This window comes from Dunckerocampus dactyliophorus, chromosome 20 (genome assembly GCF_027744805.1).
Source record: "Dunckerocampus dactyliophorus isolate RoL2022-P2 chromosome 20, RoL_Ddac_1.1, whole genome shotgun sequence".
Lineage (NCBI taxonomy): Eukaryota > Metazoa > Chordata > Actinopteri > Syngnathiformes > Syngnathidae > Dunckerocampus > Dunckerocampus dactyliophorus.
Window position 1 is genome coordinate 6707338 of NC_072838.1, and position 23781 is coordinate 6731118.

Consider the following 23781-nt stretch of genomic DNA (forward strand, 5'->3'; position numbering starts at 1 on the left):
GTATCATTGGAAGTGGTATCAAGGTGGTATCGTGATGATATTAATTCTAAACCTAATTTAATAAAAAAATCCTCAAACATCAGCAGTAATTGGACACAATATTAAGAGATCACAGTTGTAATCTAACAATAAAAGTTGTGATTTTACGAGAGCAACATCATCATATTATATTATTATATATTATATATATTATTATATTATATTATGAGAAAACGTAATGTCAATTTAGTAGCGTAAAACTGAAATATGAAAGAAAAAACATTGTTTTTAAAAGTCATAATATATTAAAGAACAAAGCAACAAATAAAGTTGTAATTTCATTTATTTATTTTATTAGGTTGCGGAAAAACCTAAGAAAATATGTGAAAATACGATGGGAATAAAGTCAGAATTACGACAAGAAAATTTACAAGAAAGTTGAAATAGTACATTTTTTGACTTTATTCTGGTAAAAGTACAACTTTTTTTTCCAATTTTTTTCCGTTATTTTTTTATTTTCCAACTATTTCAACATTCTTGTACATTTTCTTCTCATAATCATGACTTTATTACTATAATATTTGAATTTATTCTCGCAACCTAATTTTCCAAAAAAGTATTGTTCATTGTTGTTGTTTTTTTGTAAATAAAATAAAATAGAAAGCAACACTGATGTTGTCCAAGAACCGGACCGTCCTGTGCTTAGAAACAAAAGTACATGTCTCGTACTGATGGGAAAAGGGACGCAATTTGTCCTTTGTTACCGTGAGAATGAAAAATACTCTAATGTAAAAGGATTAATGAATGCCAGGCGCTTCCTATGATATTGTACGATGACCATTTCCTGTTTTGTCACTAATAAGAGAATAAAATGGCAAAAATCACCACCTAATAGTCCCTGTTGGTTTAGCAGTACAGGATATGTGAGTATTTTGATTTGGATCACTTTGAGGTTCCACTATAATCAAAATGGAATTAACTTGATTGATGTCTGCGTCCTGACACACGGTGGTGCCAGTCACGCGCTGTTGCTATTAAGCTTGTAGATGGACAGAGTGCGAGCTGATGGGTCGGAGGCGTCGATCCAGCTCGGCATCCAGAAATGAGGTAGCCACTCAGCGCGGCCAGGGAAGTGTTTCTCAAACAACTGTCTGAAGAAGAAGGCCTCTTTGGTGCGGGGAGTGTTGTGAGGGAAGAGCCTCGGTGCGTTTGCCAGCTCGGCGTCAGCCACCTGACACAAGAAACAAGGCACTGTTTGTTTTGCTTACAGTTGATCCTCCGATGGTTTAGGTTTTTGACCCCATTCCAAAGCCTGACTATGCTCCCAGCTCCCTTGACATCATCAACCAGCTCCCTCACCTTCCTCACAACCATCCTTGCCCCACTAGGTGAATTCTTGCATAGAGCTTGGTTTTGTGCAGGTCTACAATCTTGTCCCTGGGGACAACTCTTTGGTCTTGCTCATGGTAGTGGAGAGCGTTTGTGTGACAAATGTCATTTACCCACACAATGAGTGGAGATTAGGCGACGTATTCGTGTGTTTCATGGACACATAACCACTCTGTGGGGGTCAGAATGCTTCCTGGTTGCTAGGGGATCAAATACTTATTGCAAGCAATCATCCATCCATCTTCTTCCGCTTATCCGAGGTCGGGTCGCGGGGGCAGCAGCCTGATCAGGGAAGCCCAGACTTCCCTCTCTCCAGCCACTTCGTCCAGCTCATCCCGACAGATCCCGAGGTGTTCCCTGGCCGGTTGAAAGACATGGTCTCTCCAACGTATCCGGGGTTTTCTCCGAGGCCTCCTACCGGTCGGCCGTGCCCCGAACACCTCCCCAAGGAGGCATCCTGATGAGATGCCCGAGCCACCACATCTGGCTCCTCTTAATGCAGAGGAGCAGCGAAAGCCTACGAAAGACACACGTTGGTCGTACGGACGACGCACAAAGACGTACGAAGTGTGTACGTTTGTCATGGAAAAAACGTAAGCGCCTGTAGAGTTTGTTTGATATGACAAAGAACCTCTGTGGCTGGTCTGCGGCCAATCTACGGCTCAAAAACCAGCACATCACAAGCGTTCCTTGCGGGGGTTTTTGTACACCGACCGTAGGAGCCCGTATGACCGGTTGTGACCTAGGCTTAAAAGAGAAGCCACCCTACGGAGGAAACTAATTTCGGTCACTTGTACCTGCAATCTTGTCCTTTCAGTCCCTACCCAAAGCTCATGACCAACCGATGCAGAGTCCGCATTACTGCAGACGCCGCACCAATCCGCCTGTCGACCTCTACTTAAACTCTTCCACTTGGAGGTGCTGATTCTCATCCCAGGCGCTTCACACTCGGCCTGGAACTGATCCCGTGAAAGATGAAGATCACGGCCCGATGAAGCCAGCAGGACAACATCATCTGCAAAAGGCAGAGACCCAACCCTGCAGCCAGCAAACCAGATCCCTTCTGCACCTGCTAATAATTCTGTTCAGCACCTGAATGCCTTCTCCAATCCACAAAAGACATGCAGACTGGTTGAGCAAACTCCACCGCACCCTCAAGGACCCTACGGGGGGGTGTAGAGTTGGTCCACAGTGCGATTTTGTACTGTGTCAAAGATCATCGGCCTGATTGCATGTTACTGTAACACGTACCACAGAATCGAGGTACTCCTCCAGGACGATGTACCAGGATTTCTTCTCAGACATCACACCATCACTGAAAGCTTCTTTGCGGCGCCACAGAATCTCATCAGGGATCAATTTCACACCTTTGAAAGAGTCCCTCAGAACATATTTCTCCACGCCATGCTGCTCACAAAGACGAAATACTTTTAGGAGAGCGACACTTGGCAGCAACTCGTGATTTAAATCGAAGCAAAAAAAGAACAAACTCTTGGAGTTCTCATCTCTGGAGGCAGGGACAGGTAGTATGCGGTCAGTCTGTGGTCCAGGAAAGGCACCCTCAGCTCCAACCTGAAACCACAATGTATCAGCGATGTTTTTCAAATCACATCTCAGTATAGTGAAAAGATTAACGACACCCTAAGGACTGTAAGACTGGCCACTTCACGGGTTTCACTTATTTTGGGAACATATCCGCTGCGGTAAACGAGGGAACACCGTATTATAAGAAACGAAACAATGAAAAAATTGCACATTTTGGAAAATTAGGTTGAGAAAAAGTTATAAGAGGAGAAGAAAGTCCAAATTTGACCATAAAAATGTTGTCATTTTATGAAAATAAATTCGTAATGTGAGGAAAAAAGATGTCATTTTTTAGAAGCATAACATTGAAATGTCAAAGCAAAAATGTAAAGAAGTCGGAATATTATGAGAAACAAAACAAAACAAAGAATGAAGTTGCAAAAAGTTTTACTAGAAAAAAGTATTACTAGAATATAGTCCAAATATTATGGGAATAAAGTCATTACAAGAAATATTATTATATTGAAATATTTAGAAAAAAACAAACAGAAATGGAAAAAGCAAGCAAAAAAAGTGTAATTTATGAAGAAAAGTTACACAAGTTACACTTTTTCAGGCTTTTGATCCAGGCTGTTTTATTCTTTAAATATATATCTACGTATAACTTCTTAGCATATCTACATGAGTTGGTTTAAAAAAGTAAAATATCAAAATGGCCCCTCCATTCTTGGATTTTTCAGTGTGCGGCCCGCGATGGAAAATCCCTGCATTACAACATATAGCAGACAAAAATGCAAAACGTTACCCATGTGCAGAAGTGGTGCGGTCAGCTCGGAGATTATCGAACAGGTAGAGTTGTTTCAGCAGCCGAACACTTTCTTCTGCTCCTGCTTCGGCACTTGGACTCTAAAGGAGAAGTACACGTATATTTGGAAAATGATTGCATTCAATGTCGAAGAACTACCTGCAAGGACACACCAAACACTCCCCACTCGCCCGTAACAGCAGTGGTCAGAAGTTTACATCAATGGGAATTCATTCATTTCTAACGTTCATTGAATTTTTCATGATTCATTTCAACTGTTCTATTTCCAGGGTGGAATGATGACATTGAATTGGGCACACCAGTTTTGACTTTATTTTGGATTTTCTCTAATCCATACAGGGTCAGAATTATACAGATCCAAATACAGCGGAACCTCGGTTAGCGCCGCCCCGGTTAACGCGATTTTCCTTTTTCTGGTTAAAGATTTACACTGAAATTTTGCTCCAGTTAGCGCACAACATGGCGCGCGTATTGTCGTGTTATCAATACACCGCGTGAGTCCGACTGCCCAACTTCTTAATGTATTTTTGTTACAAAACGTCCTTGTTTAGCTTGCAATACATGAAAACAGGAGGCGGAAGTCAGCTCCGTCGTCTGTCTATGACCTCATCAGCGGTGGACTCTGTCGTTCTTCGCTAACTAACGCAGTAACACACAAGTCTCCAAAATCTTAACACAAAACATGTTTTTGTAGTTTTACAATGATAGTTTTACATGCATAAAGCAATTTTAATTGAATATAAATGATGAATAAAAGGGATAAATGAACATTTAAGGTTACTTTTACCTTCCCTGAAGAGTAATTGTTGATTGTTGGAAGACATGATGTGGCAGTGAGATGAACGCGGACGCCACCGTCCTGTTCGGCTATGAGTTATTTCTTGATTTCAATTGTTTCTCACCTCCTTTATCAAAATGCTGACACTTGCAACTTCCTTTGGGTTATTTTGCAGCCGTGATCAAAAGAAAAGCAAGAGACTTGAGGTGAGATATTCCGCAATGTAGGATTCTTTTTTTTATACTAGCATAGAAAACCTGTTTACGACCTTCTAAATATAGTTTTAACATGATTAGAGCCCTCTACGCATGAAATAACACCCCTATAGTCACTTTTACATTCCTATTACCCAATATAGTGGACATAATAATAGAAAATAAGACATATAAGACAGAAATAAAACATAATACAGACTCACACATCTTAGCATTGGGAGAGGTCCTGTTTTGTACAGTACTTCCTGTGGTGGCTACTGTCTCATCAATGTGACATACTGTAACTGACACCTACTGACCAGTGGAGAATAGTAAATATCAGCCCGTCTTTGAATGAGTCTTCTGAATCCCTCATTTGGATTCTACTTCATTTAACCATTTTTATGCTTGAAAATGATTCATTTAGGCCAAGAAATTAAAAATAAATCAATACAAATCTACATAAATATGCATATTTTTTTGACTAATTATAGGATGCGGTCAACCACGAAGCAAAATGATTTATTGATTGATAAACATTGAAAAAACGTGATAGGGTGAGGCCGTGAAGTGGCGAGGGACGACTGCGCTGTTCAAATCTTTGTAAGAAGGAAAGCTTTCCCAACTGTTTGTGTTATCGCCTTCCTTCTTTGGCATGTTCCCAACCGCTTGACTTCTTGACACCCAACCTTTGAGGAAATCAACACCGTTGAGCATCTTCTTGCCGTCCTGTGTCGCGACCGCTTTGTGTGCTCTCAACAGTCTATCGAAAATACACACCAGAGCGAAATGTGAATTTTCCCTCAAGGATTGGAATGGGACAACTTGTAGTTTCCAAACACAATTTGCTAATATGCAAACAGACCAGTGAATGCTGCCAAAATAAATATTATCCATGATAAATATTCATGCGTCCAAATAACGGAGAACTTGCCTTGTGGAAGTAAAGGTAACCTTGAGTGAGTTCATCGGAGCCTTCCCCAGAGAAGATCACCACGCTGTCAGTCTTCTCACCGATGTACTTAGAAACCAAGTACATTCCTACAGGAAGAAGGGGAAGAAGCTACAGTTCATTGTGCCAGGTACATTCTAAATCTACATATCATCTTTCATGCATACATTCATTCATTTTCTATGTTGCCAATACAGTCATCCCTCGTCAATTGGTTCTAGGTGATAAGTGAATTTCCACAAAGTAGGATTCCACATTTAAAAATGGAATATTTTCCTAGTTAGAGCATAGAAAATCAGTTTACCGCCTTCTAAGTACAGTTTGTAACATTATTAGAGGCCTCTACACCATCGTCCTTTTCCGCTATGAGTTATTTCTTGATTTCAATTGTTTCTCGCCTCCTTTATCAAAATGCTGACACTTGCAACTTCCTTTGGGTTATTTTGCAGCCGTGATCCAAAGAAAAGCAGGAGACTTGAGGTGAGATATTCCGCAACGTAGGATTCCTTTTTTTATACTTGGAATATTTTCATAGAGCACAGAAAAACCTGTTTACGACCTTCGAAATACAGTTTTAACATGATTAGAGCCCTCTACGCATGAAATAACACCCCTACAGTCACCTTTACACTGCTATTATCCAATATAGTAGAAATAATAATAGTGAACAAGCTATTTAAGATGTGCGTGTTGTGCTCGTGTGTCAGGGGGTCAGAGTTGAGTTTTACCTTGGCTTGGGTTACGGCCGCAACAGTAGCCCGTGTTTTTATGAAGGATTTTGATCAGGGATTATTGTGCCTGTTGTGAGATCATTAGAACCTGCAATCAAAGCCTGTTGTTCCCCCAATCAAGCCTGGTGCTTGTGTCTCACACCGACCATTACAGCAACATTACCGACACCTAGTGACCAGTGTAGAATACTACATATCATAACAATGCTTTTGAATTGTCCAGGAAAAAACAAGGAACCCTGTCAATGCTAACCTGTGATTTTATGTTATGTCTTTTATGTCTTATTTTCTGTTTATGTCGACTATATTGAGTGATAGGAGTAGAATCAAACACGATAAAACGAGGGATTACTGTCTGCTAAACTACCTGCTATAGTGCTGCTATAGTGTTACAGGTGGCCAAGCAACATATCCCATTAAAGGTGCCTGGGTCAGGAACTGCATGGGGGCACTAAACTTGAAAACTGTATATTCTGCCCACTTCCTGCATCGCAGCTGCAAGCCACACCCCACCTAACACGCACACGTGTGCCTTAGATGTTTGTTGTGCGCTTATGATACTAAAGCTGTAGCCTATGGCAACATGCTAGCCAGTGGTGGTGTTCGTATATTTTTGTTTGTAGTCAAAGAGGAAGAGCACCTTTAAAAATGAATTTTAATTTGAGCCAAATGAAATGGGGCGGGGTACACCTTGGAAAGACTGCCAGTCAACAGAAGGGGCAACACACTTTCTCAACACCTCTTCAAATTGCACTTACCAACTGCGGCTCGTATGGTGGTGATGTCATAGGTCTCAAGGCTTTCGATGACTTTCTCCACCGCTTGGATGCCATCTTCTGCAGTAAAGTTCACCTCGTGGTGTTCGCTTCCAATGTAAGCTGCAACCTTGGACACACAACATCATAGCGTCCAAGCAAAACGTATTCACCATGAATAAACGCAAATCACGCAGAACTTTTTTCAGGGTCACTTGCTGCTCTAGATCAGTGGGTGTCGAAAGTGCGGCCCGCTGATGTTTTTTTTTTTTTTTTTTTTAAGTGGCCCATGGCACATTTTAACATTAGATTTAACAAGAAAACTTTTTTTTTTTATTTGAAAAATCAGCAGTAATTTTACAATAAGAAAGTCAAAATATGAAGTGAAAAAAGTTGTCATGTAACGAGAAAAACCTGTGATTTTACAAGAAGAACGTTGGCATATCCAGAGGAAAAATATCATAATCATTTTAGCAGCATAAAGTTGAAATATTGAAGAAAAAAAATAATTTTTAAAAATGTTAATATTCTGAAAAACAAACAACACAACAAATGAAAGTGGTAATTTTTGGAAAACATTAGGTTGCAGGAAAAAAAAGTCCAAATTGAATGAGAATAAAGTCCTAATTACCATCACAAAGCTGGGATGCAGTTTTTCTTGAAATATATAGAACCTCTTAGCTCATCTACTTGTCTTCCAGCGAGGACCACATAAATGAAAGGATGCAACTTTTCCACTTTGATATTTTGTAAAGCGAAACAGGTAGATATGCTAAGAAGTTATATACAGTATATTTCAAGAAAAGACTATTATTAGTATCAACTTCACTCTTTGCTTTTTTCCCGCCTTTTTTTCCATCTTTCGTCTTGTAACTTTTCTTCTCATATTTAAGACTTTATTCCCATAATATTTTTACTTTTTCCACAACGTAATTTTCCTAAAATAATATTTTCTTTTTGTTTTTTTGTCATATTATTACGACTTTAAAAATAACCTCTTTTTTCTTTAATATTTCAACTTTCTGCGACAAAAATGGCATTATTTTTCATCATCATATTACCTTATTCTCATAAAATTAAGGCTTTTTCTTGTTAAAGTACAACTTTTTTCATTTAATATTGTGACTTAAATTCTATTTTTAGAATGTGCCAACAATAAAACAACTGCGGGCCGCAAATGGCCCCCAGGTGGCACTTTGGACAACCCTGAAGTAATATAACATAATATAACCATGCCAGATTTCACCTGGTGGGGTAAGGATGATCGTGAGAAAGGTGAGGGAGGAGCCCAGAATGACAAGGGAGTAGCTGGTTGATGATGTCAAGGGAGTTGGGAGCACATTCAGAAAGAAAAACATTAGTAAGACACTTTGCTGGAATGGATTGAGATCCTGCAGTGGCTACAAGGTCCCACTGCTCAAGAAGACACATCAACTGAGCCATCTGAATACCAAAATGGCGCTCTTTGCATGCATCAAGTGGAGTGGACGTGTTTGGAGGCAGAGAAATGGTGAATATGAGTCCCAACAACAGCATTCCTATTGTCAAACATGCAGGTGGTGGGGTGGTTTACTGCTGGATATTTGAATTCTGCATTCTAGCAGAACCGTTCCAAATATTAGGGCCCATTCTTGTGGCCAGCCCGAATGTTTTGAGCATGCTGAAAACATTCGAGGTGGATTTGAAGTGGAAAAACATCATTCAAAAGGTATTCTAACTGCACACTAACTCCATTCTAAACATTATCACACAACAACATTACAAGCATTACAAGCGCCGCCTTATTCACATCACATCATACCACCAAGGAAAAAAGGGGCCAAGTTAACTGCACCAGGAGCCGCCGCCGTGGACAGTGCAGAGGTGCTGAAAACCAAGAAGCCTGCTGAAACGCCACTCACCATTGACGCGTCGTCAATTCACATCACGTCATGCCGCCAAGGAAAAAAGGAGCCAAGCATACAAATTTCAAATCCTATCCCGAATGTGGCACAAATTCCCCGGCTTGTTCTGCTTGATTCCTGCTGATTCATGCTTAAAGCCTGTTTTATGCTTTCTGCATCCTTGACGTCCATGCGGCTCCGTGCGGACAAATTGTCATTTTCACACCCACACGCCCCCTCAAGCTGCCCTTTTCATGCGGAAAAATTCCCGCTCCGTGCACCTCCAAATTTTTCAAATTACGTGGACAGAGACACGCGGAAAAAAATGGCATACGAGCAGGAGATCCTCGCAGCTAAGTACAGAAATACCGGCAGTTATATGAGGAAGCCTACCACGACGCACTGTCGTTTAAGCATAAAGAAACACTGAAACAAGTTGTGTTTTAAGTCAAGTTGTTTGACTTAAAACAACTTGACTAGCTGCGATTGCAGCACTCCTATTCAAAGGACGAGTGGACCACCTTCTCTTCCTTTTCTGTCGCAGCAGCAAATAAACCCATCCATCCATCCATTCATTTTCTATACCGCTTCTCCTCTTTAGGGTCGCGGGGGCATGCTGGAGCCCATCCCAGCTGACTTCGGGCAACAGGCGGGGTACAAATAAACACAATTCCCCTTTTTCAAGTAGTCGCGCAAGTGTAGTCATGTTGGAAGTCAAATAAACAACGGCAAACTTCTTTCGCTCTAGTTTAGTACCGTGGTAGCCGCGTGTTTTCGATACACTGCCCCATGCAGTTTGGGACCAGACGCCACACGGAGTATAACGTCACACACGGTCTCTCGAGCGGATTTCCGTGCGGCTTGTTCGCACGGATCTTTTTTGGCATGACAATGACCCAAAACATACAACTTGGGTAACAAAGGAGTGGCCCAAGAAGAAGCAAGTTACCGGTAGGATCCTGGAGTGGCCTAGCCAGTCTTCTGGACCATAATCTTATTGAAAACCTGTGGCGGGAACTGAAACTTTGAGTTGGCAAACAACAGTTTAGAAACCTTGAGGATTTAAAAAAGTGTTTGCAAAGAAATGTGGACCAACATCCTCCCTGACCTCTGCTTTCTACACTGATACTAAACCACCTTTTGTGCCATCAAATACTTCTTTCATTGCAAATGTGTTTTTTCTACATGTTCTGTTGGTATTCTCTGTTGCAATAAAGGTAGAAAACCCGCAGGGGATCGGATCAATTCCCTTCCATGGTAGATCCAAATATTGATACATAGACAATAAAAAATTGTAATCTGATTAATCAACACATCTGAGTCATTCAGATGGATTAATTTCGATAAAAATCGGATTCAGATGAATCATGATGATGGATCAATTTGCATTTTGACCGCTCTAATAAAACCCATTCAATGGAAACACCTACCTTACGTGCAGCTAAGATGTCTGGGCTGTCCGCTGACCCGATCGAAAATGTCTGGATGGGATACTGCAGACCAGCCTCTTTGGCCAGCTTCACCATCGTAGCAGCAACCAGACTGGAATCCAGACCCCCTGTTCAATTCAAAAAGCATTAGGATCGCGGAAACTCTCGAGACCGACTCTCTCCGTTCAGGCAAGTTTGCACTCGTGCAGCTTTTGTAACAAATTGACGAAAAAAGGCTCCCCTGTTAGCGTCCACCTTGTTTTTCAGTTAATGACGCTGTAGTTCTTTGCTAAATAACACAGTTATGCCACAAATTTGACAAATGTTAACACAAAAACATATGTATAGTTTTACAATTATAGTTTTACATGCAGAAAAGCATTCCAAATGCCCATCAAAGACGCATGAAATATTAAATATTCATTTATCCCTTTTCATTCATCATGTATATGTGTTTATAAGCATTTCAAATAGTTTTCTGTTTGTAAAACTATAAAAACGTGTTTTGTGTTAACATTTTTGAGAGTGAACCACTGATGACATCATAGTTGCCATCCTGTTGCCATGTATTAGCAAGCTAATGGAATGCTAACAAGGATGTTTTGCGATTTAAAAAATACATGACACAGTTGGACTCTTTCACTGTCTTAATAACACAACAAGATCTGCCCAATATTGTACACTAACCGGAAAATGAACCCGAGGCAAAAGTGTGGCGTAAATGTTCGATGTTAACCGCAAAACACGCTAACCGGTGTAATGCCCGCCAATGTAATAATGTCCACAAACATAATAAACCACAAACATGATAAACATTTGCAGCTTTTAATGTAATAACCCTGCAAACGTGAGGCGAAGGACACAGATTGTGGATAGCTTGATAAAAAAAAAAAAAAAAAATTCCCGTCACATTTGATTTAACTCCCATCGGCTACAAAACAAATATGAATATGAAGAAATCTGGGTTGATTGCTCATTTGTAAATACAACACTTGGGTGAAGGGCTGGGCTGTCTGTGATCATGGAGTGTCAGTAGCTGGATTTCGCACCCACGGCCCGTAGGAGGCTGTTAGTAGGTAACACAACGATCATCATTCATTGTTATGCGTTATTACATTTGTGGGAAGTCACATGTTATGTTTGTAGTACGCAGCAGCTATTATGTTTGTGGAAAATGTACTATGTTTGCAAAATTATTACATTAAAAGCTGCAGATTTTTATAACGTTTGTGGTTTATTACATTTGTGGATATTATTACACTGGCGGGCGTTGGCGTACGCTAAAGCGGCGGTCCCAGCCCACCGTACTTGCAAGTGCGCGCTGTCTTCTTGCAAAAACGTGGGCAAAATTTGGGGATCCGTACGTGGTGAGTACGCAGACACGCACGGCGTAGCACGTAAGAGGAACCTTCGCTGCGTCGATGCTGCAGATACGTGTGACGCGCGTGCCCTCTGCTGCCAATGAACGCACAACGCACCACCACGCACACACAAAAATAAAAGCGCGCAGAGTGATTCACACATTTCCAAGCGCTCTGACCATTTTTTGTGGCGTTCCATGTACAAATGCCGAAAATGGTCCTATCTCACAATTCCTTCCTTTTGATTTCACCTTTTAGTAGTGAAATAACATGTTTGAGACTCTCGGTCAGCGATGTAATGAATATAATATATTTATAACAAAATATGTTTTTGAGCAATTACTGTTGTAATTTACTTTTTTTTTAATCTGTCCTGTGGGCTGAGGCACAGTGGTGACGTGACACCCACAACTTATAATTGTAAAACTATAAAAACGTGTTTTGTGTTAACATTTTTGGCTTTGTGGAACGGTTTACAGTGGAACCTTGGTTAGCGTCATTAATTCGTACCATAACCGAAATGGGTGCTAACCAAATCAGTTTTTCCCAAGAAATAATATAAATCTAATTAATCCGTTCCAGAAAGCCAAAAATGTTAACACACGTTTGTGTAGTTTTACAATTATAGTTTTACATGCAGAAAACAATTGGAAATGCATATAAATACATGAATGAAAGGGATAAATTGACATTTAAGGCTACTTTTACCTTCACTGAAGACGCGACTCTTGATGTGAATGCTCCCAAAGACACGATGTGGCAGCGGGACAACACACGGACACCGCCTTCCTGTTTTGTCATGAGTTGTTTCTTGAATTCAATAGTATTTCTCACCCCAGTAACCCAAAATGGAGCCAAAGAAAGTTGTAAGGGCCAGCAATGTGAAAAACACTGAAATGACTCAAGGCCAAACAGGAAGTCACATCACGCCTTCAATGAAGGTGAAAACAACCTTAACTGTTCCCTTTCAGTGGCCATTTATATGCATTTAGAATTGTTTTATGTAAAAACGTGTTTTGTGTGAACATTTTTGAAAGTCAACCGCGGATGACATCCTGTACAGACTACGTAGCTGACTTCCAGTTCCGGTTGCCATTTTGTAACTTAGCAAGTTAGCTTCTAACAAAGAAGCTAAGGACGATTTGTGATTAAAAACACATCAAGAACACAGTTTGACTCACACAGTGTATTAATAACACGCCAAGATGCGTGCCGTATTGTACGCTAACTGGAAAATGTACGTAAAATGGAGGTAAAGATTCAACGTTAACTGAAAAACACGCTAAGCAGGGCGCACTCTAACCGAGGTTCCACTGTAGTTGGAAAACTGATTCCGGAACGGATTAATGACGCTAACCAAGGCTCTCCTGCAAAGCGCAGTCAAGCCTTTGGCTAGCTGGAGTCGTGGCCAGCGATAACAGTCAGAGCTTCTATCGTAAACAAAGACAAGTGGATGAGACAGAAGCATGAGAACGGCAGATGGGCGGGAATAAAAAAGTGATGAAAAATGACCTGAGAGGAGACAGCCAATCCTTCTGTCGGCCATGAGACGCTTCCTCACGGCATTCTCAAACAAGGTTCTGATGTTGCCCTTCACAATTTCCTCATCAAAGCCTATGGAAAGTGATGATAATTATTCCATTGGCATAAAGTGCTGCATCAACAAAAGTCATACTTGTTGCCAGCCTCCCCACGCTGTCATACAGAGCATGGGCGGGTTGCTTTGTGCACTCGTGAAACTGCGCCATCTGAAGCGACTTCACTTTGCTGTTGGGCTTCAAGTCAAAGACCTCAAAGTGTCCCGGCAGAAAGGGGATGATTTTGGCAGGGTTAACACCTGTGAGACCTGGACGAAAAGTCAGAAAGAGAAGACGTATTGTACTTGGAATTGAATAAAGTCTCCATCTATGACATTACCTTTTGCTTCAGAGCTGACTGCAAGCAATCCGGAGTCAGTCAGGAGTTTAAACAAAGGCCGCACTCCATACGTGTCCCTCCCCAGGAACACTTTCCTGTTGGCCGTGTCCAGCAGGACGAAAGCAAAGGTGCCGTCCAGTAGAGCCGCCGCCTTCTGAATACCGAAGCGTTGGTAAAGATGAAGCAAAATCTCACCGTCCACTTCAGTCTGGCACTCAAACTCAAATTGTTTCTTCAGCTGAAAGGCAGTCAGAGAAAGCACAGTAAATGTAAGCCTTTATCAAGCTCACAAGATGGGAAATACTACAGCAAGGGTGTCCAGCATTTGTGGACCGCGGCTGTTTTTATGGACAAAAAACATCCACAGCAAAAATCAGCAGTAATTTTACAAGAATAAAGTCAACACATAAAGAGAAAATGTTGTCGTCTAACGAGAAAAAGTCATCATTTTAATGAGAATAATGTTGCAATATTATTATCATCTTTGTAGCATAAAAATAACTAATATGTTATTTTATTGAACTTGTAATATTATGAAACGCAAACAAAACAAAATTTGTTTTTTGGAAAATTAGGTTGCGGAAGAAGTCACGTGACGAGAATCACGTCTAAATATTATGGGAATAAAGAAAATTTACTAGAAGAAAGTTGAAATAGTTGGAAAATTTAAAAAAAAGCAGAAATGGAAAAAAAGCTCTGATTTTCCAAGAATAAAGTTAAAATATTAAGGGAAAAAAAGTCGTAATTTAACCTCGAAGTCGTGATTTTACAAGAATAACAAATTAATAATTTACAAAGACTATTTAAGAAGAATGTTGAAAATATCTGAGGTAAAAAAAAAATAGCAACAATAGAAAAAAAAAAGTTCTTGATCAACAGGATAGCTCCCTGATAATAACAGTTTGAATCTTGAACCCCGTGACACAACAGGGCGGATGGTGATGAGATTAACAAACAAAAGAAGACCCGCTGAACAAGATGACTGAAATGCAGCATATGCAGTCACAACAACAGTATATGCAGTCCCCATAAGCAAAGAAAGAAAAAAAAATTGCAGTCTTATCGGAGATAAGGCACTGAGAGAGGACAACAAGGCACCGCAACAAGCTTTCAAGGAACGTATGGAAGCAAAAGATAGCATCTCTGGCACCTCTCACAGACCAGGCTGACTGACTAAATGTGTTTCGTCTCCCAGACTAGTTAACAAAGGTTACAGGGGGAACGGTTTCAGGGAGACACACAACAGTGTGCTAATGATTTAATGGCTGTTTTTAATTGGCCCGCGGCACATAAAAAATATATATAATAAATAAATACATATATAATATATATAATAAATATATATAATATATAAATATTATATATAATAAATATATATAATATATATAATAACAAGAAAATCCCCCCAAAAAATGTTTTTAAGAGCAAAAATGGAAAAAATAATTTTACAAGAATAAAGTCAAAATATTAAGAGAAAAAATTGCAACCCAAGTAAAAAAGGTCAGAATTTTACGAGAATAACTTCCTAATATTACAAGGAAAAATAATGTCATTTTAGTAGCATGAAGTTGAAATAATAAAGGAAAAAGAGGTTATTTAAAAACACTTTTTTTTTTTTTTTTTTTTTTTTAGAAAAATAGGTTGCCGAAAAAGTTACAAGAATAAAGTCACAATATTGTGGGAATAAAGTCAGAATTACGAGGGGAAATTTTACAAGAAGAAAGTTGAACTAGTTGGAAAAGTAAAAAAAAAGCAACAACATCAGAAATGAAAACAAGAGCTGTAATTGTACACGAATAAAGTCAAAATATGAAGAGAACAAGTCATATTCTAACGAGAAAAATTTTACGAGAATACGGTCGTGAAATTCTAAGGAAAAATAAGTAGTAGAAGCATAGAGGTAAGGTATTAATGAAAAAAAGAAGTTATTTTGTAAACGTCATAATATTTTGAGAAAATATCTTGCGGGGGTAGCACTGTTAAAAAGTTGGAATTTAATACGGCATTTGAAGAACAAACACTTGACGGAGTATGGTGAGTTTTTCGTGGCTCACGGTGTGATCGTCAGTCAAACAGCAGCTAACGCAGCCAAAATGCCGGATAACACTCGCCTGTATGTGCGTGATAGTCAGAAGGCTAAGCAAATAACCCCAAAAAATAACTGAATTCATCGGACGGGATGACCAGCTTGTCTCAGCGGTGGAAGACATCGGGTTCACCGACTGCTCTCTCACTTGGAGCCCACCTATGTGCTACCTGGAAGTCCTGCTAGCGCTCCACCAATGTACTCTCACATCAAAGTCTCATCCTTCTCAAAGACATCTCATCCTCTGAAAGTTTCACCAGTGATGTGTTGTCTTCAAAAAGTACCGGTAAGTCAAATAAGTTTTTGTTAACTCATTTTATGAGTAATTATGTATTTTTTGGGGTCCACTGGCAGTTAGGGGACGTTGGAAATGTCCTTTTCTGCCTTTTACGGCACCAACCAAATGGAAAAATGTATAAAAGTTCTCACAAGCTGCTAAAAAGCTCAAAAAGCATGATGCTGTTTTTCCATAACTTGACTTTATGAGCACCCTATACTGTGTCTTAAAAGCTGTACCGTGGAGACGAGCCAGCCGCCATAGGGATTTGTACAGGGTTTCCGGAGACAAATCCTGAGGTTTTATGAGCATGTCCAAACTGGGAAAAGCGATAGCAGATGTTGGCAGTGTGTGTATGCGTACAAAAACATGTTCCACGTTGCATTTCATGTAGGCAGCATGCCAACAATGACTCTATTGGACTTATACAACATTGTTGTGTCCAAAAAATACTCTCAAGAATTCTTTCATTTTCTCCTGCTGTGACACATGATCTGGAGCCTATCCCAGCTGACTATGGGCAAGAGAGTTGGGTAGACCCTGGACTTCTATTTACATTTAGACAAACTCTAATTATGAATGAATTATCACTAGATTGAGTTAAATAAGTATTTCATCCCCAACCTAACCAACCAGCAAGCACTGTGACCTCCACAGAGTGGTAATGTGTCCATGAAACACACTAATGAGTCCTGTCCCTTTTAGAAAGTACTTCTAATCTCAATTTATTATGTGTATAAAGAGATTGTAGACCTGCACATAACTGGAATGGACTCCAAAACCATCAACAAGATTGTAAACCTGCACAAGACTGGAAGGGACTACTAGACAGACAATCAAAAAAGACTATAGACCAACATGCGACTGGAATGGACCACTAGAGCAACAATAAGACTTTAGACCTGCACAAGACTGTAATGAACTGCAAGACCATCAACAAGACTTCGCAAGGCCAGAATGAACTACAAGTCCATCAATAAGATTACAGACCTACACAAGACTGGAATGGACTACAAGGCCATCAACAAGACTGGAGACCTGCACAAGACCGGAATGTAGTACAAGACCATCAGTAAGATGGTAGACCTGCACAAGACTGGAACATACTACAAGATCGTCAACAAGATTGTAGACCTGCACAACACTATAATGTAGTGCAAGACCATCAGTAAGATTATAGACCTTGTACAAGACAGGAATGTACTACAAGATCATCAACAAGATTGTACACCTGCACAACCCTGGAACGAACTGCAAGACCTTCAACAAGACTGTAGACCTGTGCAAGGCCGGAATGAAGAAGTCCATCGATACGATTGCAGACCTGCACAACACTAGAATGGACTATAAGACCACCAATAAGACTGTAGACCTGCACAAGACCGGACTGTAGTACAAGACCATAAGTAAGATTATAGACCTGCACAAGACTGGAATGAACTGCAAGACCGTCAACAAGATTATGGACCTGCATAAGACTGGTTCCTGTTTCAAGCTCAGACTGTATTGGTAATAGTAATGGTAATGGTTTAATTTACATGCATACATGTTATCATCTTCGGAATACATCACATATTACAGTTCCTAATTACACATGTCCAAAAAGGCGTAGGAAAAAGCAAAGCCTATTCAATCCTAGCAATTCCTAATACATTTGCAACTTCCTGTATTCAACATGTACCTTTTACCAATTCTGAAATAACATAAGAAATTGATAAGGCAGTATAACAATGTGATACAATTGAGTTACTATTTGTGAATCATTATAAATAAGTTATAGAACCCTCATAATGAATAAAATAATAAATGCATAATAATAAGTGATTAAAAAGTTAATAGTTGACAGAAACATTGTTGGATGATGAGTGAGTACGTGCGGTAGTGCAGTAGTCATGTGTCATAGCATTGTACAGGTATTTCCTGTGGTTCAAGATTCTTCTTCTTTATACATTGTAAACATCAACTGTATGTACTCGAGCCCGACCGATGTGGGATTTTTGGGGGCCGATGCCAATAAAACAGCCGATATCTGATACATCGGCTGATAACGGCCAATACATGAAAAAGGAGCATTGATCTACACAGGATATACTCTACATCAGGGGTGCTCACACTTTTTTAGCCTGCGAGCTACTTTTAAAATGACCAAGTCCCAAAGATCTACCTACTACTACAAGTATAAATATATAAATTATATATATTTACTATATTTATTTTTAAAAAATATGAGTAGGTATTTATGTACGTTATACACGTATATCAGGAGTGCACGCACTTTCTCAGCATGCAAGTACAAGTCAAAATGATCTACCTTTTTCTATAAAACATATAACATGTACAAAATGTAACCAGTAAACTTGTAAATATTAATGATTAGTATTTCACATTCACATTTTCAAAGTTTACAGGTCATCAAAGTAGTTGCTATCATAATTCACTTCAGTGTGGAAATAAAGATAATTCCACATAACTGCTAAATAGTTGCATCCATATGTCAGACAAATTAGCTATGTAACGTTCATTAGGGCACACAGTTCATGTATTACATCCAGTTAGCATTTGCTATCAAACATTACCGATACACAAGAATTTAAAATGTTGATGCAAAAGACAATCCAGCCGAAGTCAAGGCAACGTATTGAAAAGGTTTCACCAATGGGCACATTTTTAATTTCAACATGAATTAATAGTTTAAGAAGCGAACGTGTAGAAAACACTAATTTGGTTAGCATGTTAGCATGTTGGCCACACAGTCACAGTCTGGAGATCGGGAAGACCTGGGTTCGATTCTCCCTTGGGCATTTCTGTGCATGCGTGGGTTTTCTCCGGGTGCTCCGGTTTCCTCGCACCTAACCCTAACCCTACTCCTAACCCGCATGTTAGGTTAATTGGCGACTCTAAATTGTCCATAGGCATGAATGCGAGTGTGAATGGTTGTTTGTCTATATGTGCTCTGCGATTGGCTGGCGACCGGTCCAGAGTGTACCCCGCCTGTCGTCCGAAGTCAGCTGGGATAGGCTCCAGCAAGCCCCCGCGACCCTAATGAGGAGAACGGCATAGAAAATGGATGGATGGAAGTTTAGTTAGTAAGACCGTCAACATAAGGACACGCTTCTTTTAGGTGTTGCCACAAATTTGTAGCGTTCTTTGCTTTGCTTACCAATATCAATTTGTCATATTTATAAGCTGTTGAAAAGTTCTATCTGCAGGCACTGAGCATTTGCAAACAGCTGAAAAACAAATACTGAGGCAAACATTACAAAGTAAAAAAAAAAAAATTGACTACAAACAAAAAAATAATCAAAACATGCATCACGTTACTAGACTTAATACAAGGGACTAAACTACATTTTATGTTACAATGTAGCTGCTTTCAAAATATACAACATATCGGATGAAAACGAAATACATGACTTTGAACCTTTTCTGCATGGAATGGGACGCTGTGTATATCTGCATATATCTTTAAAACGCGGTATAATAGTCATAGATAATGGTGGACATGTGAATTACTGTAACAGTTGCATCCATTTTTATCTCACAGAGATGCAACTTATACGACGTTAAAACGCTGCGATACACTCTCTAAAACTTGTGTGAAAACTAGAACGTTCTCCTTGACGGATCCCTGACAGCGTAGCACTAAAGTGTAGTGTTATATTGTTATACTAAGCTTTCTATGGGGTAAAAAAAATGGATCGCGGCGCAGCAAATAAATGTTATATATCGGCTACATATTGTGTACATTTTCACCGATATTGATTAATCTGTGATTTGTCACAATCGGCCCCATATATTGGCGGGGGCTCTAGTTTGTAGTTCCTTGAAATGGCTCATTTTAGTGCATTGTTTGAGTACTTTACTCAATCCGTTCCATTATTTGATTCTACATAGTGATATACTGAAGTTTTTTAGCGTTAAGAGTATCAGTGTTTTAAGTTTCTCTCTAAAATCATTAGGGATACTCCGACCAGAGCTTTATGCTGCCGATTTCGATACCAATCATCCATGAGTAAAATTAGCTGATACCAGTCACATAGATTAACTGTCAATTTTTCAATTTATTTATGATGAGTGCTATTGGCCAGGGGTACCTTATAAGGGGGAAGAGTTAGGACAATCCCAAGGTCCCATGACTGCCAGGGGACCCAAAAAATAGGTAATTATTAAAAAAGGAGGGCGTCCCAACATGATTTTTTTTTTCATGGGGCCCAGAATTCCTTGTTGCACCCCTGCTATTGGCTATATGATATGAAAAATGGAATTCATCAAATCACCTTAATTTGGACAAAAACACATTTGTAGGCCTGTCACGATAATAGATAAATCCAACGATAAAAAAAAAACAGGTCGATAATTATAATGCCCTCAATAAATGGACGTGCATGTATGCGTGTGTCTCATCTGCTTGTTTCTCTGTGCCACACAGGCTGGATGACAAGAGGATTCACTCTACATCTGTCTGTGCTCATTGGTTCTATAGTGGAATGAACAGAGAGAGTGGGCCCTCGTGTCATTCAGCCTCTTTGTGGAGGCGGGGCTACTAGTGAGTGGAGTACAGAGGGTTTAGCAGTTAGCTTTGTGAGGCAGCATACGCTAACATGAAGAAGGTGCAGAAGTGATGGTTTCTGAGGCGAAAGCCACAGCCGACCCTGACAGTTTCCTCAACTGGGAAAAAAAAAACTACCGATGTAGCGGAGCCTACATCATGACAGTTAACGCTTACTGAGGTGTTTGGTTTGCAAATATAAACAGAACAGTGCAAAATTATGCACGCTCACATGCTACGCTGGCTACATTGCAAAAACATACATACGGGCAACTTTTGTGTCAAGCTAATGTCTCACACAGGTACACCGTACACTGTACTTGAGTACCATCTAGTGGTTCAAATGTGAAGTACACCTCTCATGACAAATAATGAAAACATTGTCTAAAAAAAGTCAATAAAATCGATTATCGACGATAATTTCTAGCACAATCCAAATCAACCAGCAAAATTTGTGTCGTGAGAGGCCTACATAATTTCTACTACTACTACTACTTTTTCAAGAGAACATATATCACTGGTGATACACACACACACACACACACACACACACACACACACACATATATATATATATATATATATATATATATATATATATATATATATATATATATATATATATATATATATATATATATATATACACACTGTATATATCAGCCATAGCCACTCCTTGTCCACTTTTGTTATTCCTGCTGATGTAGTTCATTTCATATCCCTCCAGCTCAAAATCCATGCCTTTCTTATCTTATCCATGGGATGCTAATGACGTTTTGTAATAAAAATACATTAAGAACACAGTTGGACTCACGCAGCATATTAATAACACGACAAGATGAATTGTATGCTAACCGGAAAAGGTACGCAAACCAAGGTAAATTTTGGCATCGATTTTTGACGTTAACCAAAAAACATGTTATCTGGGGCGCATGCTAGCTGAGGTTCCACTGTATATGCTGAACTATCTGAAGAAAAAATCCACAGCTGACATATCTAATCATTAAATATGTTGTTACCACAAGATGGTTGTAAATCTCGCCGTTGTAGCACAGCCACAAGAAAGGGAAGCTCTTGACACGCAGAGGCTGCATGCCGTGCATCCGGTCCAGGATGGCCAGACGGTGGAAGCCAAAGCAGCAGTTGGTGAATCCATCCACATTCTCAAAGCGGAAGGCGTCGGGACCTCGGTGTGCGATCTTCATGGCGTTCACGCATTGAGCCGACAAGCAGCCGTCGATGCCGAACACAGCCCAGATGCCACACATGTCCACCTGTGCATATTTATTGTTATTGTTTCTATTATGAAAGCTTACATACATGCCAGCAAAACCACACCACCACTTGTGTGTTTAGATATGGATAAAGCGGACAGCGAGACAAGTGAAAGTTACAGGGAAAGAAAGAGAGATATGTCCGGACCCCGCCCGCTTGCTAGTCCCACCGGAGTGAGCCCGAGACTTGGCGCTCTAAGAAGAGAAAAGTAAACAGCAATTTCAACGCAGAGTTATTTATGTTCATTCTTCCCTCTGCAAACAAACCACCACTTCTATGCTTAAAGACTATGGCACTCCGAAAACTAAAAACTGTGAGATAATAATCAAGTACTCTTGGTAATAATGAAGTATTTTTGGCAATTATCAAGTATTGTCGTCAATGATCAAGTGTTCTCGTCAATAATCCAGTATTCTTGGCAATAATCAATGCCAATTATCAAGTATTGTTGTCAATGATCAAGTATTCTTGTCAATAATCAATGCCAGTGATCAAGTGTTCTTGTCAATGATCAAGTATTCTCGTCAATACAGTAATGCAGTATTCTTGTCAATAAACAATGCCAATGATCCAGTATTCTTGTCAATAATCAATGCCAATTATCAAGTATTGTTGTCAATGATCAAGTATTCTCGTCAATACAGTAATGCAGTATTCTTGTCAATAATCAATGCCAGTGATCAAGTGTTCTTGTCAATGATCCAGTATTCTTGTCAATAATCACTGCCAATGATCAAGTATTATTGTCAATGATCCAGTATTTTTTACAATAATCAAGTATTCTTGTCAATAATCAATGACAATGATCAACTATTCTTGTCAATGATCACATATTTTAGGCAATTGTCAATAATCAATGTCAATGATCAGGTATTCTTGTCAGTGATCAAGTATTGTTGTCAATGATCCAGTATTTTTGACAATGATCAAGTATTGTTGTCAATGATCCAGTATTTTTGACAATGTTCAAGTATTCTTGTCAATGATCCAGTATTTTTGACAATAATCAAGTATTCTTGTCAATAATCAATGACAATGATCAAGTATTCTTGTCAGTGATCAGGCATTTTTATCAATTATGAAGTATTCTTCTCAATTATCAACGTCAGTGATCAAATATTATCAATAAAGACGTATTCTTGTCAATTATCAACGTCAGTGATCAAATATTATCAATTATGAAGTATTCTTGTCAATTATCAACGTCAGTGATCAAATATTATCAATTAAGACGTATTCTTGTCAATGTTTTTCATTTGGATTGCGAACTTTCAGAGACTGAGAAACTGGAATTGGCAGCAAATCATGGAAGTTGATCCTCCATAGGCACAGAGGTTGTCATAAAGATGTATTTACACACACACAATGAAGTATGAGCGTGATGAATGCAACAAGGTGATACACTAACACGAGTCCTTTTTATGACGAGTTGAACGTTTTAATGACGTTTCTTTTTTTTATCATACAATTCCTTTGTAAAATTCCCTAAAGGTGAAAGTCGACCTTTCTTTGAAGCGACAAAAATAAATTACACAACTTACCTTTATGACTTCTTTCAAAGCTTCTGTGGAGAAATAGAACAATACAAAATGTACAAGTACAAGTAGCTCACTCAGTGTTGGTGATGGCGCTTTTATTAAGTCCATTCAAACACAACCGGAAACTGAGACTCTTTTCTTCAAAATAAGAGCAGTTTGTACGTCCGTTCACTTTGCACACAAGAAAGAAAAGCTATACGTTGTCATACTTAAGAGCCAAATACAAAACATACAAAATACACTACCGAATATACAGTATATGTAGTATACCGTGTAGCAGTCACGTGACAAGAACCTCACCTGTCATGATGAAAAATGCAAAAACCAATAAAATAAA

At 39.4% G+C, this 23781-nt stretch overlaps 1 protein-coding gene across 2 annotated transcripts; it reads right to left on the bottom strand.

The window, feature by feature from the left end:
• Window positions 1-444: 444 nt before the first annotated feature.
• Window positions 445-23527, bottom strand: asns (asparagine synthetase). Of its 2 annotated transcripts, none has more exons than XM_054764038.1 (12): window positions 23448-23527; window positions 21651-21905; window positions 13720-13957; window positions 13478-13648; window positions 13315-13416; window positions 10442-10569; window positions 7132-7258; window positions 5625-5731; window positions 3698-3798; window positions 2859-2940; window positions 2620-2775; window positions 445-1210 (listed from the first exon to the last, which is right to left on the bottom strand). In XM_054764038.1, the coding sequence occupies exons 2-12, from the start codon at window positions 21897-21899 to the stop codon at window positions 998-1000; spliced, it is 1674 nt and encodes a 557-aa protein (XP_054620013.1). In that variant the 5' UTR covers window positions 21900-21905; window positions 23448-23527; the 3' UTR covers window positions 445-997. The 2 variants fall into 2 exon arrangements, with proteins under 2 accessions (XP_054620013.1, XP_054620014.1); XM_054764039.1 differs by lacking the exon at window positions 445-1210 and adding an exon at window positions 1730-2531.
• Between the last annotated feature and the right edge of the window lie 254 nt (window positions 23528-23781).

Coding starts and splice junctions, on each gene's coding strand:
- asns (XM_054764038.1), bottom strand. CDS start 21,899: ATGTGTGGCATCTGGGCTGTGTTCGGCATCGACGGCTGCTTGTCGGCT. Junction 13,958..21,650: donor AGATTTACAACCATCTTGTG/GTAACAACATAT, acceptor ACTGCCTTTCAG/CTGAAGAAACAATTTGAGTT. Junction 13,649..13,719: donor AGTCAGCTCTGAAGCAAAAG/GTAATGTCATAG, acceptor CTTTTCGTCCAG/GTCTCACAGGTGTTAACCCT.